This window comes from Drosophila novamexicana, unplaced genomic scaffold (genome assembly GCF_003285875.2).
Source record: "Drosophila novamexicana strain 15010-1031.04,08,12 unplaced genomic scaffold, DnovRS2.1 tig00001292-arrow-arrow-pilon, whole genome shotgun sequence".
Classification (NCBI taxonomy): Eukaryota; Metazoa; Arthropoda; class Insecta; order Diptera; family Drosophilidae; genus Drosophila; species Drosophila novamexicana.
The window spans coordinates 520,983-539,581 of record NW_020824848.1 but is presented as its reverse complement, the minus strand read 5'-3'; the positions used below and the strand labels follow the sequence as shown (position 1 = coordinate 539,581).

Below are 18,599 nucleotides of genomic sequence, written 5' to 3'. Positions count from 1 at the left end.
AAGATCTATTTTCCAATTTGTGCAAATTCTTTATATTTAATGCTTTGAATTGATACAAACATGATAAATCGCATTTCGAATGCGTCTGTACGTCAATCATAAAAACTGTTTATACAATTATATTTAGGGATCGGCCAGTCAGTCAATCAGTCCGTCTATCAGTCTGTATATCGTCTGTCTATCTGTCTGTCTGTCTGTCTGTCTGTCTATCAATCAGTCCATCAACTACTAACATAAGCATATTTTTTAATGGATATTCCAAGTGCATAGTAAATTTCATTTTGAAAGAATCTGTACATCAGTTGGTCGGACTGACCGTGCTCATTATTCAGTCAATCAGTCAATCAGTTAATCAGTGAGTCCCAAAGTAAGTCAATCCCAAAGTTGGTCAATCAGTTATTCTCTTGGTCAGGAGAAACACTTTAATATAATTGCATAAAGTTATTCCAAGTGTAGGATAAATTTAATTTGGAATGCGTCTGTACATCAATCAGTCAGTCAATCAAAATGGAAATCTAAATAGAAATGAAAACTAAAATGAAAATCTCAAAGTCGGAGCAATGGAAAAAGCAGAAATATATAAAAAAAAGCCTAACACAAGCAACCAGGGCTGGAAAATGAAATAAAGAAAGGTAAAGCCTTTTATTTCCTTAAATATTATCATATATGCCAATTTTTCCCATTTTCTGACTTTATATAATCAGTGCAATCATAACCATGACTTTTTATTTAAAGCTCTAAATTGTTGTTTTTTTTTACATAACCATTTGCAGGCTTTATCAGTGCATCAATCAATCGCTTAATCAATCAATCAATCGCTTAATCAATCAATCAATCAATTAATCAATCAATGACTGTGATCACGTATCAGTCAGTCAATCAAAATGGATATCTAAATGAATATGAAAACTAATATTTAAATGAGCATAACGTCAATGGAGGAATCAAAAATATGACAAAAAATGTGTTCAACAAGCCACCAGGGCTGGAAAAGAAAAACACAAAACATAGCACCGCAAGAGCAACAACAAATATGTCGGTAAGTCCATTTATTTCTTTATATATTATCTACTATATATGACAATTGTATGACAAATATTATCTTGAAATGGAATTTATTGCCCGGTTGAAGCATATTCTTTATGTTTTAAGATCTATTTTCCAATTTGTGAAAATTCTTTATATTTAATGCTTTGAATTGATGATATTCCCTATAAAAACACGATATGTCGCATTTCGAATGCGTCTGTACATCAATCATAAAAACTGTTTATACAATTATATTTAAGGATCAGGCAGTCAGTCAATCAGTCCGTTTATCAGTCTGTATATCGTCTGTCTATCTGTCTGTCTGTCTATCAATCAGTCCATCAATCAATCAATCAACTAAAAACATAAGCATATTTTATATGGATATTCCTAGTGCGTAGTACATTTCATTTTGAAAGAATCTGTACATCAGTTGGTCAGACTGTCAGTCAGTCAGTCAATCAGTTTATCAGTGAGTCCCAAAGTTGGTCAATCAGGTATTCTCTTGGTCAGGAGAAACACTTTAATATAATTGCATAAAGTTATTCCAAGTGTAGGATAAATTTAATTTTGAATGCGTCTGTACATCAATCAGTCAGTCAATCAAAATGGAAATCTAAATAAAAATGAAAACTAAAATGAAAATCTCAAAGTCGGAGCAACGGAAAAAGCAGAAATATATAAAAAAAAGCCTAACACAAGCAACCAGGGCTGGAAAATGAAATAAAGAAAGGTAAAGCCTTTTATTTCCTTAAATATTATCATATATGCCAATTTTTCCCATTTTCTGACTTTATATAATCAGTGCAATCATAACCATGACTTTTTATTTAAAGCTCTAAATTGTTGTTTTTTTTTACATAACCATTTGCAGGCTTTATCAGTGCATCAATCAATCGCTTAATCAATCAATCAATCGCTTAATCAATCAATCAATCAATTAATCAATCAATGACTATGATCACGTATCAGTCAATCAATCAAAATGGATATCTAAATGAATATGAAAACTAAAATTTAAATGAGCATCCATCAATGGAGGAATCAAAAATATGACAAAAAATGTGTTCAACAAGCCACCAGGGCTGGAAAAGAAAAACACAAAACATAGCACCGCAAGAGCAACAACAAATATGTCGGTAAGTCCATTTATTTCTTTATATATTATCTACTATATATGCCAATTGTATGACAAATATTATCTTGAAATGGAATTTATTGCCCGGTTGAAGCATATTCTTTATGTTTTAAGATCTATTTTCCAATTTGTGAAAATTCTTTATATTTAATGCTTTGAATTGATGATATTCCTTATACAAACATGATAAATCGCATTTCGAATGCGTCTGTACGTCAATCATAAAAACTGTTTATACAATTATATTTAGGGATCGGCCAGTCAGTCAATCAGTCCGTCTATCAGTCTGTATATCGTCTGTCTATCTGTCTGTCTGTCTGTTCATCAATCAGTCCATCAATCAGTCAATCAACTACTAACATAAGCATATTTTTTAATGGATATTCCAAGTGCATAGTAAATTTCATTTTGAAAGAATCTGTACATCAGTTGGTCAGACTGACCGTGCTCATTATTCAGTCAGTCAGTCAATCAGTTATTCAGTGAGTCCCAAAGTTAGTCAATCAGTTACTCTCTCCATCGGGAGAAGTGTAGGATAAATTTAATTTGGAATGCGTCTGTACATCAATCAGTCAGACCGACTGTGATCACGAATCAGTCAGTCAATCAAAATGGAAATCTAAGTGAAAATTAAAACTAAATGAAAATCGCAAATTCGGAGCATAACGGCAATGGAGGAAGCAGAAAGAATAAATGGATGCAAACTAACAGGGAAGGCAAAGGAAATTAAACAAATCGTCGCAGGAGCAGCAACAAATACTTCGGTAAGTCCGTTTAATTCTTTATATATTATCAAATATGCCAATTACATGTCAAATATTTATTTTAAGATATGTTTTCTTCCATTTTGTGAATTTATATAATCTGTGCAAAGCATATACACTACTTTCTATTTATTTTTTCTATTTGAATGGATTTTGATTGACATCGTGTTGGCCATTTTCTCATACAAACCTTGAATCATATTTTCCACCTGGAAATGATAATATGGAAAACAACCCTATTTCGCATAAATGTTTTTCACTGACTTTCTATCTGTGTGGGAGGAATTTTCCTATTAACCAAATGTATATAATTTGAAAAATGCAAACATTCTATATCTTGTGGTGCGAGCTATATAACAATCATTCACTTTATCAATCAATCTCTCAGTCAGACTGACCACAGTCACAATATTAATTCAGTCAGTCAGTCAATCAGTGAGTCTCAAAGTCAGTCAATAAGTTACTTTTTCGGTCCGTCAATCAGGAAAAACACTTTAATATATTTGCATATAATCAGCCAGACTGACTGTGATCATAATTCAGTCAGTCTATCAGTCAGTCAATTACGAATTAGTCAATCTGTCAGTCAGTCAGTCTGTCAATCACTCAATCAGGACAAACATTTTAATATATTTGCATATTAATATTCGAGATGCACAATAACTTTTATTTGGAAAGGTTCTGTACATGGGATCACAAATCAGTCTGTCAGTCAGTCAATCGACCAGTTTGTCAATCACTCAATCAGGACAAACACTTTAATATATTTGCATATACATTTTCGAGATGCCCAATAACTTTAATTTGGAATGTTTCTGGACATGGGATCACAAAACAGTCAATCTATCAGTCAGTCAATCAGTCAGTCTGTCAATCACTCAATCAGGACAAACACTTTAATATATTTGCATATAGTTCTAAGTGCACGATAAGTTTAATTTGGAAAGCATCTTGTGGCGTTCACTTTAATCGAATCACATCTTGAGCTCCTTCCGTTTGGGTAACCCAGCGAAGGGGCGACGGCTGGGTCGGGTTCGTCCCATTGTTGGGACCATTTGGAGCGGACACCGTTTGTGGTTTTCATAATTTTAACGACCTATTTCGTGGGAAAACTGTGTCGCCGGCTTTTTGGCCAGGTGCGGACCGATGGTGGGCCAAGCAACAGAAGTGGAAGTTTTAATTTCAATTTTTTATTGCATGAAATGGGTTTGTGCCACCTTTTCGCGGCAAGTTTTTTGCGCAGCTTTAAATGCTGCAATGAAAATGTTTCTCGACACTCAACTGCCGACTTTCGGTAATCTCCTGGCCCTGTTTTTGTCCCTGTCCGCGGGCAACATTTATTGGCTTGGCGACAAATTTTTATTGCCCAGTTTTAGTTTTGGTCTGCGGCTACGGCTGCATATGGCGCTGATTTCTTGTCACCAACTGCCTGCCCGTCCGGCGTCTCGTCTCGGCTCTCCACTTGGACAAAAGTTTTCGCCATGCTCAGACTGCGGGTCTAATCATATTGCCAGGCGATGTGGCCAACCTTCGGGTTACGTGATGCATTTTTACAAGACCCCGGCCACGGAGTCAGTCAGACACGGGCTCTGGCTATATAGTTCGACTCGCCTGACTGCTCACAATTTGACTTTTGATGTGGGTATCTGTGATTGCATATGTGCGTGTGTGTGTGTGTGTGTGTGTAAGCTAGTGTGTGTGTGTTTTTTGGCACGCCCCGTCGGCACAATGGGCTGCTGGGAAACTTTGTGCTTCAAAAGTGTTTTGATATTGATAAAGAATAGAACTTGTTCAGAAAACAATTTTGAAGATAATTTCGAATGTGGATACCCTGCTGATAAAGTGCTAAAGGGTATATTAGTTGTGTGGATAGGAAAGAAGGCAAGAAGCCTGTGAGTCGAATCTTTCCACAGAAGGAACTCTTCTACTATCTAGTTGATAAATAAGAAAGTTATAAGTATCAAGATCTTAGACCACGCCCATTAGAGGGCGGGCTGATTGCGAAGATTACACACATATGACCCCTTCTCAGAAGTGGACTCTGATGTTATCCTTCTAAGAGGTTCCAGCCCATAAAAGTGATCAAAAATATAATTCCTAAAGTCATAGTTGGAAATGCGCTGCTTCGGTCTTACAGTTTTAAAGTCGCTCATTTAATGATTAAAAAAACCTCTTTTCGAACTGTTTTCACACTAAGCTGTGAACAGATTTGAACCAGCAACCTTTAATTTAGTTGCTTGAATCGCTCCTCACTTGGCCTGCTCATTTAGTGAGTACGGCACTCAGGAATTTTATATCCACTCTATATATGCACGTACGCTACAAGAAATTACCCGGCATTGCCTGGATCGAATGCCTAAAATACAAGTGGGATCTATCAGCTATATTTTCTATCTATTTACATCTAAGCCGATTTAATTTTCATTTTCAATCGATTCTTGGCCAATCTTGGTCCATTGTGCGGCGGATTCGCTTGGCGCATTCGACATGTCAGAATTTGTGGATATTCTGTTTAAATACCGTAATGAAGTCTGCTTATACAATATAATGTACCGTGTTTGTGCTACGTGCCTTGGTTATGTTATTGCACGCTAAAACCCAGCTTCCGCTCAGCATCCGCCAACGGCGTCGAAGCGAGGAGCGCTGACGGGGGCTTCGGCTGGAGGAGGGGCCAAATCTGCCGGCTCTGGTTGTGTTTTTATTTGTGTGCCGGCAAATCTTAAACTTGTTTTACTGCTCGTTAGTGTTAGTCGCGCACTTGGAGCAGGGTGGAGGGATGGCAAGTGATGGGGTTGGTATAGGGGATATTGCCAGCATGACACCCTATTGTTATAACACGTACCACGACCCAGTCAGGATGAGGCTGAGCACGGGGCTTGGGGTTAAATGGAGTTGGAGATGGAGACTGACAGCGAGACGGCGGCTGTTGAAGTCTGTGTTTGGCAACCAGGCACTGGAGTACACTAAAACTAGTCGAGCTCTGCGCCAAGGATGGGGACTGTTTGTGTGTGTGTCTGTGTGTGTTTATGCGTGTGCCAAGGTGCATGCTAAGTGCCACATCCTGGCAGAGGATAATGTGGAGTGGGTCAGGATGGGGCAACTCTCCAGCTCTAGCCTCTATCGCTTGGCTCTGCTGGTAAATGTTTGTCCAGCATAATTGCGCTCAGCATGCACTTTTCCCCGCCACCTGCCTCTACCCTCTCCCCTCTACAGCTCGAGCTGTTTTATCGTTTCCGAGTTTGGCTTTGCTTTTCAATTTTGCCGCATGCGGCCTGCTTTAGGCTCCGTTGTCGGTGTCGGCTGCTTTAAAGGATTTGGAACTTGTTTACGTGGCGTATTAATAATAATTTCGAACGGAAGCCATCAAAGGATCTGATGCGCCGCAGGCGGCATTGCAAATTATTTTCATATTCCGCCTGGGCTAACTAATACATCAACAGGCCCACAAATTGTTGGTGTCTCCCAGTCAAGAGTCTGTGTATAAATGAAATATATGCTAAAATGTTTATGCATTTAGCCAGCTCAATTTATGATAAATGGCGCTCTGTTCTTGTGCTCGAACTACTCGTAAAGAGTTGACTAACTCTTCAGTCGAATTTCATTTCACTCGCCAGCTGAAGCCTTAAAGAAACTCAGCGCAGACACAAGAGAGTTCTGCGAAGAAGGTTTTTTATAGTTTAACTATTGCTTCTATAAATTTATATATGCACATCAAATAGTTTATGCTTTGCAAATGTCACGTCTGACTCTTAAGCAGCAGGTCGCCGGCTCAAACTCAGCAGCAATTCTCTAGATTTATAGTTCTTTTATAATAGATGACAAATTTGGGTAGCTTTTTATATATACATGAAGTTGCAGCGAATTAAACAAACGATTTTAGCGCATCTTGCATTTATATCATGCTTCCATTTGAAACGGGCAACGCCGGGCAACTTTCCTTCGGCACATTCGAATCTTATTTAAAGGCTAAAGAGTTGATTTTTACGACTTGAGATTCTGGAAATAGTTTATATAGAGAGAAGAGATTTACTGGGAAACCAGCCACATATATGTTTCATTATATGTTCTAGTTCTTTTTACGCTTCTTCAAGTTTCTTTTATCTGCGGCACTTTAAACACTTCTTGAATAGCACAAATGATTATTTTGCAATCAGCTTACAATACAAATATGTTCTGGAATTCCCAATCGAGTCGTCCAAACAGTTCGCCAGGGTGTTAAATCTCCGGCAAGTGGAAGACAATTTTGTGCTCCAATACTGAGATTTTCACAATTGTCCAAGCAAACGCTGCGACTGGCCATGACAATTACAGTTTCGTGTTTAACCATAATAATCTGTTCAGTTATTTGTGTAATTAAACAAGCAATAAACCCCAGTGGAAGCCCGGCCGAGAATACCGTAAAACCCCAAAGTCGAAACCACTTTGGGTTTGGGCTCTTGTTTGTTTGTTTGTTTGTTGTTTGTTAAATGTTATTATTGCTGCTGCTGCTGCTGCTGCTGATGCTCCTGATGTAGCCGCAATTGTTGTTTGCGCATTGGATGAGATTTAAAATGGTTTAATCAACTAACTGTCTATATATGAATAGCTACATCTACATGTGTCTGTGTGTGTGTGTGTTTAAATATTTGGCATGATGTGCAAAGTGTTTTTAGTTGAGTTTGCGGCTAAAGTTTGCAAAACTTTGCGCAATTTTGCGGCTATTTTGTGAAAATGTAATCAACATTTTCCTTTATACGCTCAAATATCCAATAAACGTAAGCGCAGCAACTATTTATACCCTATCAAATGAGCTCGTTTCGAAAAGGGGCAAGGAGACACATCGTAAAAGGCGCAAGTCAGCAGCTCGGTCTGCAGTAGATATATATTCTTGATCGGAATGAGTTGATCTGGAGAAGTTCCTTTATTTATTTAGCCATTTATTAATGGCGTGCCTGCCTAATAATTGAATATGCCCCTCTTCTAGCTAATGTTAAGGGTGACATTACTTGAGCCTACAGCTAAAAAGGAATTTTTTTTGTAGAGAAAAAACTGTTCTTAAGTAAAAATTAAAAATAATCTTAATTTGCATAACTACTTGGAAGAAATTTATATTAGATATATAGAGTGTTAAGTAGATAGGATAAAGCGATAGCGATGGGAAATTATCGACCCGGTGGGGGAAATTTATAGTCTCTCCGGCAAGCCATGAGCTCTACTCATAGCTGGAAATGGTCAGTGAGTTTCCGAAGGTATCCTGAAAGCAGCGATTTTATTAGGGAAAGATAAAGTTCCGTGAAAAAGCCGCAATACAAACTATTGTAATTTTTGCCTAAAAATGTTGGATGCATTTCTCTTGGCATGTTAACTCGAAGAGATTTGATTTAATGGGATTTAAAGAATTACTTTATGTTCATTTTTGAATACCCTTGATACTCAATTTACATTTATTTGTAAGAAAAGCATTCTGCATATTTAGTTTAAAGCACATTTGAGCTCCGATCGGACTATATGTACCGAAGTTAAACAAACGCAAATATTGTGTATGTTAAAGGCAGTTTATTGCAGGGTAACTGGCAGTCGAGCACACCCGACTGGCGTACACTTAACAGCCATAAACTATTAATGTTAAGATTCTAAAGAATTTCGAACAATAGTTTCGTCTCGTTTCGTTTTAATAACTCAATTAAAATGCAATTTAACGAGTAATTAATATATATATATATTTATTCATTTATTGTGTCGTTATAGGGTGTTATATATATGTGTGTGTGTGTGTATCTAAATGATTGGTATGTGTAGGTGTATTTATTGTAAATTGTGTATATATCACTTAAATTATAATTATTTAATTTGCTGGTTAATAACGCATCAATACAAATTAAGCCGCCAATTTGTTAAATGCACTTTTGCTGCATCAATTTTGATATTTCGAATGTTGTTGTTGTTCCTCCTCTTGTTCTTCCTCGAATTCCTGGCTAAGTGCGCGTCAGCATCCCATTGATCATTATGTTGGCCAGGGCGTTCCGCCTCTTGCGCCACGCCCCCATGCCCTGGGCATGATACTGCAGCTGCGTGTACCACTGTTTGGTGCGCAGCCCGTCCTCGGCCTGTCAGAGAAGAGAGAGAGAGAGGGGGAGAGGGGGAGAATATGTTGTCAAAATGTTGAAAATATTTGATTGACTCGCCATTTAGACAGGTGTCACGTGTGTCTGCTTGTGTGTGTGTGTGTGTGTGTGTGTGCTCAGTTGGCCGTAACTAAACGTTAGAATTTATGCGCCATCCTTTCAGGCCATATTTTTTCTCTTGCTTTGGCCTTCTTTTTATTCAATTTTTTTCTTGTTGTTAAATTTCAATAAATGTCATTCATTTTGGCAGGCACTCTACGTGCGCTGCCTCAACGCACTTTTAAAATCGGGGGTGTGGCCCTCCCACTTTCCCCTTTTCCCGCCCGCCTCGACCCTCGCCAGACCACTTCGCATTGCCCCAGGCCAGAATACGCACGACTGAAGCTGAAGCTACGGCTCGTTTTACATTAGACAGGATTTCAAATGGATTTCTCCATACGCTTCCAAGTGCGTGTGTGTGTGTGCGTGTGTGTGTGTGCGTGTGTGTGTGCGCGTGTGTGTGTGCGCGTGTGTGTGTGTACGTGTGTCTGTTATTAAAAATGAAATCTGTAGCATATTAAACGCGAAATATTCTGCCCCCAAGTGTATGCTACTCAACTGACAACTCTTCGCTGTGTGTGCTTTTTGTGTGTGTTTTAAATTCTAAAAATAATATTTACTTGAGGTATTCAAGCTAGCTGCTAGCTCTGCTGAAACTGAAACAAGCTGACGGCTGTCATTTGCGTAAGCTCGGGCTACAGGGTAGTCGTCAAGTTGGATATGAATTCATATATAATGCTGGTCAATCTTAAATCCTAAGAGCTAACTTCGGCACGCCGAAGATTTAATACCCTTGCAGAGCCAACAAAAGGTTGCTTTACTCGATAGGTAGATATCTTGATAAACAAAATGTTTTTGATATTGATATTGATATTGTATTCCGATCCAGGTGGATCCGATATACATATTTATTGCGTGCAACAGAGAGAGGGACGTATGCAAAGTGTCTTGACGATAGCTTAAAGAGTGAGAAACTAGTTCGCATAAAAACAGACAGACGGACGGACAGACATGTCTTAATCGACTCGGCTGTAGATACGGATCAAGAATATATACACAATATGGAGTCGTAGATGTCACCTTCTATGCATCTCACATTCCATGATAGAATTATAATTATAATTATGAAAAGAAAGTTGCGCACTGCTGCTAGATTTGAACTGGCGACCTCTCGCTCAGACACTTGGTTAAGTTCGCAATGCTTCTGTATTGTTCTTAATATTTCACCACTTGGTCTCTAGCCAGTACTCTAGCCAGATCAAATTCCTTTGTGAAAATAGATGAAGCTTTGCTAATAGCTTTCAGTTAAGCCTTCAATTAAAATGAATATCTGTGCATATCCCATAGTATACGCCTTCATACCAAGTCTAGACAAAACGTTTGCCTTCTAGTCCAGATAGTTAGTCGCCTTTTAAGAGTGTTAATTGTATTCCCACTGCTCTATTTACCTGCGAGGATCATATTGCTTGTGCACAGTGAAACTCACACCCAACTAAAGCTAAGCCCTGTAGCTGCCGGCAAAGAAGGGAAGCCCGCCAAACGGCGGGGCAAAACTAACGAAGCCCAAACATTTGCCGGTGTGCAGTCAAAAGGCAAACGGTTCCATTTAAGAGTCAAGTCAACTGGCACAGTCCACGCAAACCGAATCAAACCGAAACGAACCCGGTCTAAAAACTATGCACTCGAATGGAATGGAGAATGGAACAAGTGGCAGGGGAGAGCCAGGCAAGGCTAGGCTAGCTGGCGTCTACTCACTTTGAATATGAATGTGTCCTTCGATGAAATTTCCTGCACTTCGAAATAATCATCCCAATCCGCTTCGCTGCACACAACACATCTGTCCAGATACAAGGGCTCCCGTGTTAGCGTATACCGTCCGCACTTCTCCTTCACCAGCAGCAGCGAGGCCTCCCGAATGCCGGTGTGCTTCGGGAAATTCAGTTTATCCGACGTGGCCTTCTCTGCTCTATAATTGGCACTTGGCTGGCAAACAAAAAACAAAGAAAAAAAAAAGAAACAGAAATAGAAATAGAAAATTGTGTAAAACGAAACTAAACAAAATTACAGCTGGAAAGCGGGCAAAGTGTGTGGGCAGCACGAAAGATGGAGCCTGCCTTCAGATATCGCGAGCACACAAAGCCTGTCGGGCTGCCGGGCGGACAGTCGGGCAGTCGGACAGTCGGGCAGACAGTCGGGCTGCAACTGCCGCAGGAAGCAGCGCCCGGACCAGAACTAGATACAGCACCAAAACTACAGCCCAGCAACAAGCAGAAAAATGACAATAACAAAAAAAAAAAAAAAAAAGAAAGCTGCCTCGTTCTTGAATTGAGCAATTGTCGGCTGAGGCTTTTGCGAAAAATTTAGAGCAGGGCACAAAAACCAAACAAGTGACATACGCACTGCGTCGCCATCGATGTGCCACGCCCCCATCTACACACACGCCTGCCATTCCACTTCCCGTTGGCCTTTTGGGTTTGTGGTAGTCTGCTTGTGGGCCACTTGACGCCATCGGTTTTGTATACCCTGCATCCAATAAAAGTGGCTTGAATAGGGTATATTGCAGTTGTGCTAGTGAAACGGACAGTTCCGAGTCTATTTAGCATAAGAGTCGGAATATATTTTACTTATATCGATTGCTCTCATATTTTCTGTAAATCGATAATTATCGATGAGAGTATGTGAGTCTGTATATCTTAATCATTTTAATTAATGGGATTAACTATCGATTCAACGATAGTTTCCATATTTTCTCCAAGCCGATAAATATCGATTCGGGAATATGAGTTTTTATATTTTTGTAATTTTTATTCACGGCTCTCTGTTTCCCAAAAATCGATAAATATCTATTCGACAATGTGAGTCGGTATATCTTAATCTGCTTTTTAATAAATCGATAATTATCGATTGAGAATGTGACCATAATTTTCATTATAAATGATGTTTTTTTTTGTTTGCCAAATTTGTCATCTGCATTCGTGAATGGAAAACAAAGATGTTAAGTAAGGAAAAGAGAGTGTCCAGCTTTTTTTCTGTTTATTCTCAACATAACAGGGTATCTGCTGGACAGGCTTTGCCAAGTAGAGCACCCTCTTGCCTGTGTTATTTTTTTTTTCGTTGCTTCGACAACGAATGGAAAACTCGTTTTGTTTTTAGGCATCAAAAGCAGATAGTTGCTTGGATAAGCACTTTTCATTAGGACAGGCAGGATGCGCTTCCGTTCCACTCGATGCGTCAACGGGCCATCCCCTCCGCTCCTCCCCGCTTCCGCACGCTCTGCTCTGCTCTGGTCTGATTTGTTGAAATCTTTTATCGCACGGCAAAACTGTTGCCATGACATCAGCTCGGCACGAGTGCCCACTTCCACTCCCACTTCCACTCCTACTCCCACTTTAGAAGGCGTGATCCTATGAAGAGGTGTAGTGAGCGGAAGGTGGCAGGAGGGTGGGGGACTGTATATTAGGTACAAGCGCCGCTCGCTAATTGTCCACACCTCATGTCAAACGCCTGAGCATCGTTTGGCGCTTGTCGCTTGTCAAACGTGACCAGGAATAGCTGAAGCAGGAGCAGAAGTAACAGGCTCACACTGCAAGCTTAGAGCTGGACTCGTGCCATGCAAACTGTCAAATGGCTTTGCAGAGTTCTGGCAAAAAAAAACATCGAAACATCGTTGGTTCAATTTATGCGATTGCTATTTTCATGGGGCTTAACTAGATGCTTCTTTATTTCTTGGCAGTTTCTTTTCTTAAATGTGATTTTTCTTGGATGCTTTTTTTCTTTGGATCTTTTTCCTGTATCTTTCTTTTGTTGGATGCTTCTCTTCTTGGTTGTTTCATTTTCTTGGATGTTTCTTTTCTTGGATGGTTCGTTTCTTGGATGGTTCGTTACTTGTATGCTTATTTTCAGACATTTCCCCATAATTTCCCAATAGTCAATATCATATTTGCTAGTTATCGGAAAAGGCTTTCAAAATTAATATTCTAAGCTAAGCTATAAAAATGATTAACATTCTTTTATAAATCGAACATTTTTGAGAATTATCGCTTAATTGGTATCAAATATTCCGATACATCAAAGCATCGATTATTTTCTTGTCGAGTTTCCACGCTAATATCGGACTATTTAACATAGTTGTGGCGTCTGCGATTAATCGGTATCGAATTTTCCGTTACATCAAAGCCTCGATTAGTTGCATGGCTAGTTTCCATGTTAATTTCGAACTATCAGTTCCCAGTTGTCGCAAGTGTTGAACGTGACTCACGCCGACATCGCCAGCCCTGTCAACCTCAATTCCGACCCCTACTCACCTTGCCATTGGTCACGAGCAGCGCATTGACTGGGTTCAGCTTGATGGTGCGCGCCTTCTTCCAGTTGCTGTCGGCGGGCTGTGTATAGAGCAGCTTGCCCTCCATGGCGAAACGGACCTCATCATGATTCCACTCGAGTATGTCGATGGCCATTTTGCGCAGCTTGATGTTTATCATATCAATTTCGCACGAGGCGCGCCGATTGGGACTCGAGGAGCTGATGCGGCGCCACAGTTTGGTGGGGACATCCTTGGCCTCCTGGTTGATGTGATTCAAATGCAATTCAATTTTCTCCTGCGCCTGTTTCAGCAGCTCACGTCCGTCCAGATGGGCGGGCGTCACCTTATACAAACGCGCCAACAGCAATGGATACTTGGTGACACGCTGCACGGGCACCTGGAGGATGGGTGACAAGCAGAGAGAGAGAGAGAGAGAGATGAGAGAATAGGAAACAGACGTTTAGGGGCCAGTCATGAATATAAAAGATGAGGAGAGGAACTTACCATGAGAAACGAGTTGAGATTCATGCGACGCAGCACGGCGTTCTCCATTTGGGATACCTTGAGGAAGATGCGCAGCAGCTCCTTCTCCTTTTCGAGATTCGCCAGCAGCAGGCTGGCGCCCGCCTGCCGCACACAGTAGCTCTCGAAGGCGTGCAGCATTTGGGTAAAGTCCAGAAAGATGCGTCCAATATTAACCGTGAGCAGATCGTCGTCGCCCTGCTCCAAAGCAATGTCGAGGGCATCGCGCATACGCTCGGCCAGCGTCTGATTGTTCTCGAGCAAGTCTTCCGTATTGAGGAAGATTGCGGAGAGCTGCTCCTGGTTGAGCAGGCCGGCCACCAGCATCGGCTGGCAGAACTCCTCCAATATGATTTGCAAGTCGCGGCCATATTTCTCCTCCGTCTCGACAATCTCGGTGATGATCTCCTTGCGCTCGACGCGCTTCTTGCCGCACTTGCGGCACACGAGCGGCGCATACAGGACACCCGCTTCGCTCAGCTGCGTCTCGACGGCGCCGTCGCAATCTTCGCACAAATGCAGCGGACTCACCGCCGGCAGCTGGTACTTGCTGCGCGAGGATTTGCTTGTCTCGGAGCCGACGCCCGAGTCCTGGCGCTCCACATCGCTGCCGCTCTTGCCGCAGATGAAGTTGTGCGGCGGCGGCGACAGGGAGCTCATATTGCTGTGGCTATCGTCGCTGTGACTGACGCGCTTCTCCAGCTCGCTGAGCGTGTCGGCGGCCTCCTCCTCGATTATCTTCGGATTGTTACTGTAGTCGAAGCTCTCTTCGCGCACCAGCCCCCGCTCCTTGGCGTCCACTAAATAGGAGAGTATATCGTATTTGGATGCGCCCTCGAATATCGAGCGCGCCGCTTTCTTGTCCAGCTCGGCGTCGTTCAGCGGCGGTGCCGTCAGCGGCAACGGCGGCGGCACCTCGTTGATCTCTTCGTAAATGGGATCCACCTGATGCCGTATGGACTCGTAATGGTGCTCGGCTTCCGTGTGTGTCGTGCTGTGCTCGATCTCGGCCAGCGTCGCATCCACCAGCAGCTGATAGAACTTGGCGCGCGTAGACGCATCCACCTCCGGTGGGGACACCAGCTCCGGTTCCGGCTCCGGCTCCGTTTGATCCTGCTCCTCCTCGAGTGCTCCGGCAGCTGCCAGTTCGCTGGAGCAGCTCTGATAGCAGTCGGACTCGTTGGCGGCCGTCTCAAAATCGAACAGCTCGTAGTTGTGGGCGGAGGCGAAGCTGTTGGCGGAGCTAATGCTGCCGCGATTCGAAAGCCGGTCGTCCTCCTCTTTGGTGCCGCTCGCCCCCCCGGGCTGTCGCTCCAGGCGCACCCGCTGCAGCGAGACGCTGATCAGCCGGTTCATGTCGTCGTGATCTTTGGTGCCGCTCATATCGATCGTTTGCCGTGTCCGTTGCAGACGCTGCAGCGAGTTCTCGATCAGCTCCGCGACGGTGTCCGTCTCCAGGCCGTCGGCCACCTGGCCCAGCATCGGATCCTGCAGCAGCTTGGCTATAAAGCTGCTCGCCTCCTTGGTGGGCGTGGCAGCTGTTCCTGCTGTCTCCTGCATTTTTTTGCTACGCGTCGTTTCTAGACCGGAGGGCACCCTCAAGCCGCAGACATGCGGTACCAGATTGCGCTTGACAGCCTCAACGGGATTGCGCAGAATTTTCAGCAGCTCCGTCTCGTGCGGTACCAGCTCCGCATCGGGCGAGGGCGGTGACGGCGCCGGCGGCGGCGTCGCTGGCGTTGAGCAGATTGTAGGCGGTGGCGATGGTGTGTTAATGGGCGTGGTTGTGGTAGCCGCCAGCTGCCTGATGGGCAGATCTTTGTCATAGTCGAGCCGGATGAGCGTGCGGCCGCGTCCGCTGGAGCTGCTGCTGCTTGACGTCGAGCTACTCGAGGTAGACGAGATGCAGGAGGCGGAACGCTGTAAATTCACCTCGCCACCAATGCTGCTACGGATGGGAATAATCGCAGCCATATGCTGCTGCTGCTGACTGCGCAGCGTATTCAGTAGATTGTGCTGCTCGATGAGCTCCTCGGCGCTGCTCACGCTGATGCAGACGCCCGTCGCCGTCTGGCTATTGACCACCACGGAGGACTGGTACAGCGGCTGGGCGGCATCTGTGCTCAGGTTCATTGTCGAGTAGCAATCGTCGCCGTTAATCAGTATCGACGTCTTCTTGGGCGCCACATCCGGCCCAACGTCTGTTGACGAGAGCAGCAGCAGCCGTGTGGCCGCGGCTGTGGCATTGTGCTCCAGGGGATGCGCTCCATCTGCTTCGCTATGGGAGATTTTCAGGCGATGCACCTCGCTGCTCTGGTTGAAGGGCGCCACACGGACCACGGTCCTTTGCTGACGTGGAGCAGTTGACTTATTGATTTGCGGCGGCGGCGTTGGCTGCTTCTCTAATCCGTTTGCGGTTGGCGGCGGCGGCGGCGGCTCCGTGGGCCGCCTTTGAAATAAATCTCTCGAGTCGTTGCGGTTGCTTTTCATGCGCAGCGCCATTGTGTCCTTAAAATTTAAAATGACATTCTGCGGCCCACTGGCCGCAGCCAGACTCCGAGCCTGGCCAGGCTGTGGCCTCGACTCGCTGGCGTCGTTGGAGCTGGGCGCGGCAGACAAATGCCTTTCGCTGTGAGCGCGTCTGATGGGATTTCGCGATTGTGTCGTTTGTGCTGCACGCTTCTGACTTGCCCGCGGCCTGCCAACCAGCTCGTGGTCCTCAGCTTCAGCCTGCTTCTGCTCCGACTTCTGCTCCTGCTCCTGCTCCTTGTCGTTGTTATTGTTACTGTCGTTGTGCTCGTCATCATCGTCATAATCGCGATTTGCTGCTGTCGTCTTTTGGGCTCTCGTTCTCGCATTTGTCGTTGTTGTGGCGCCTGCAAAGGAGTAGATGTTGAATCGCGTGTCGCAGCTAGCAAAATGTTGCTTTTGCAAAATAAACCCAAGACAGCCAAAGCAGGCAAGCGAAGGCTTTCAGCTGATGAACGGGTCTCGGGGATCGGGGGTCGGGGGTCGGGACTTGGGTGCAGGGCATTGAAATAACTAAACAGGGTGCTTTTAGAGTGTTGACGAAAGCAAATACTCTATCTTTGAACAGGCTTAAATGTGTCTAAATACATTTTCCTTTATACTGAATCTAACTCTTTACCTTCTTTAACTCTGCGCAAAAAAGGGACACTAAATGATGAATGTGCTAAAATTTATTACCTCTTTTTCTATATTTTTTAAATACTCTTGATTAAATGTTTTTGATGCGTAGTTTAAGCTATTTCCAGGTGGACTCACTTTTACCAACGTTGTTTTTCTCTGAGTGCATTTTTAGCTATTTTATGGCTAAATATGCTGGCTGCAGTTTCATGCATGCAGATTCATATGCCTGCGGCAGCAAATAGTAGCCACTGGTTAAAACAAGCCAGCCCAACCACCCAACCACCCATTCCCCCTGACCCCACCCATGGTGTGCTGCCTCGCCCTGCGCTCTGCGCCCAGCCACGTTGACAGGCACTTAAAGATGTGCTTGCCAGCGATAAGGTGTTTTGTTTTGGTTTTGGTTTTGGTGGCGGCTTCGGCTTTGGCTTCGTCTGCGGCTTTGGCTCTGCCGCTGCCTGCCCCGCTGCCCCCTCAGTTAGCTCCCGCTGCTCGCTGACAATATGTACATATCTTTATTTATGGTAAATTGGGTGATTTACGTTGCGGCCGATAAGCGTTTGCTTTTCAGCGGCTGCCGCTTGCCCCTTGCTCCCTGCCCTGCCCTGCCCCGCCCTGACTTGCCCTGCCCTCGTCTCGTGCTGTCCTGTGTCTGTCCTGTGTGTCCTGCGTTGGCATTTGAATTGCCAGGCAGCTCAAGTCCTTGACTATGCGCTGGGTGCACAAGTCAACGCCGCTAAATGGCATTTGGAATTATTTGGGGCTTTTATACCTTTGAAAGTGGTCAAGAAAGGGTATAATAAGTTGAGACATGCATAGATATAAATCATTTTGATCAGGGCAAGGACAAGGAACTGAGTCGAAGATGCCCGTAATATAATAATATATGTAAAGGCAGGGTATAGGGTATCTTCTGGTCGTACACTCCCGACTAGAGTACTCTACTTGTTTTTGCTGTTCGGGTTTTAGAGCTGATTCAAAGAAGCCCGAAACAGGGTGTGTTTTTTTTATAAAGGATGCTAGGATATTTGTAATAGCAGGGCTTAGGGTATCTCCTAGACGTACACTCCCGACTAGAGTACTCTACTTGCTCTTGCTGTTTGTTTTTAGAGCCAGTACCAAATGGGATGAAAAGACGCGGCTGTCAACGCGGGCAGAGCGCGAGACGCTCAGCTTCAGCTGAAGGCAGCAAACAATTTGTGTCGGAATTAAGATAATAGATTACATTTAAATGTGTTTTTTTGTTGGCGTTGTCGTTGTTTCTTCTTCTTGTCTCAACTGCAAAAAGGGTTCGCACGCGCGTATCTTTTGAAATTTGAGTGGTGCTGCCGACGTCAGCGTCGGCGTCAGCGTCGACCGCAAAAATTGACGTCAAGCCTGCGGGCGAGATAAGCAGGTCTTGGACTTGCAGGACGCGGACAGTTATTGCCCGCCCGTTAACACACACACACACTCACACGTACGCCCACACACACACACATATTTACTCTCTCTCTCACAAGAAGAAGCAGCCCGTCTGCTTATCACGGTCGCCTCTCGTCCATTTTAATGAG

The 18,599-nt window shown here is 43.6% G+C and overlaps 1 protein-coding gene across 1 annotated transcript in view; it reads right to left on the bottom strand.

The window, feature by feature from the left end:
- Positions 1–8,697: 8,697 nt before the first annotated feature.
- The window catches only part of LOC115766986, a 56,170-nt gene continuing 46,268 nt past the window's right edge, over positions 8,698–18,599 (bottom strand). Inside the window, exons 2-5 of the mRNA XM_030711085.1 lie at positions 13,882–16,775; positions 13,379–13,774; positions 10,830–11,057; positions 8,698–9,017 (exon numbers count right to left, since the gene is read on the bottom strand). Coding sequence (XP_030566945.1) covers positions 8,886–9,017; positions 10,830–11,057; positions 13,379–13,774; positions 13,882–16,401 — 3,276 coding nt within the window. The 5' untranslated portion in view covers positions 16,402–16,775 and the 3' untranslated portion in view covers positions 8,698–8,885. The remainder of the gene's footprint in view (positions 9,018–10,829; positions 11,058–13,378; positions 13,775–13,881; positions 16,776–18,599) is intronic.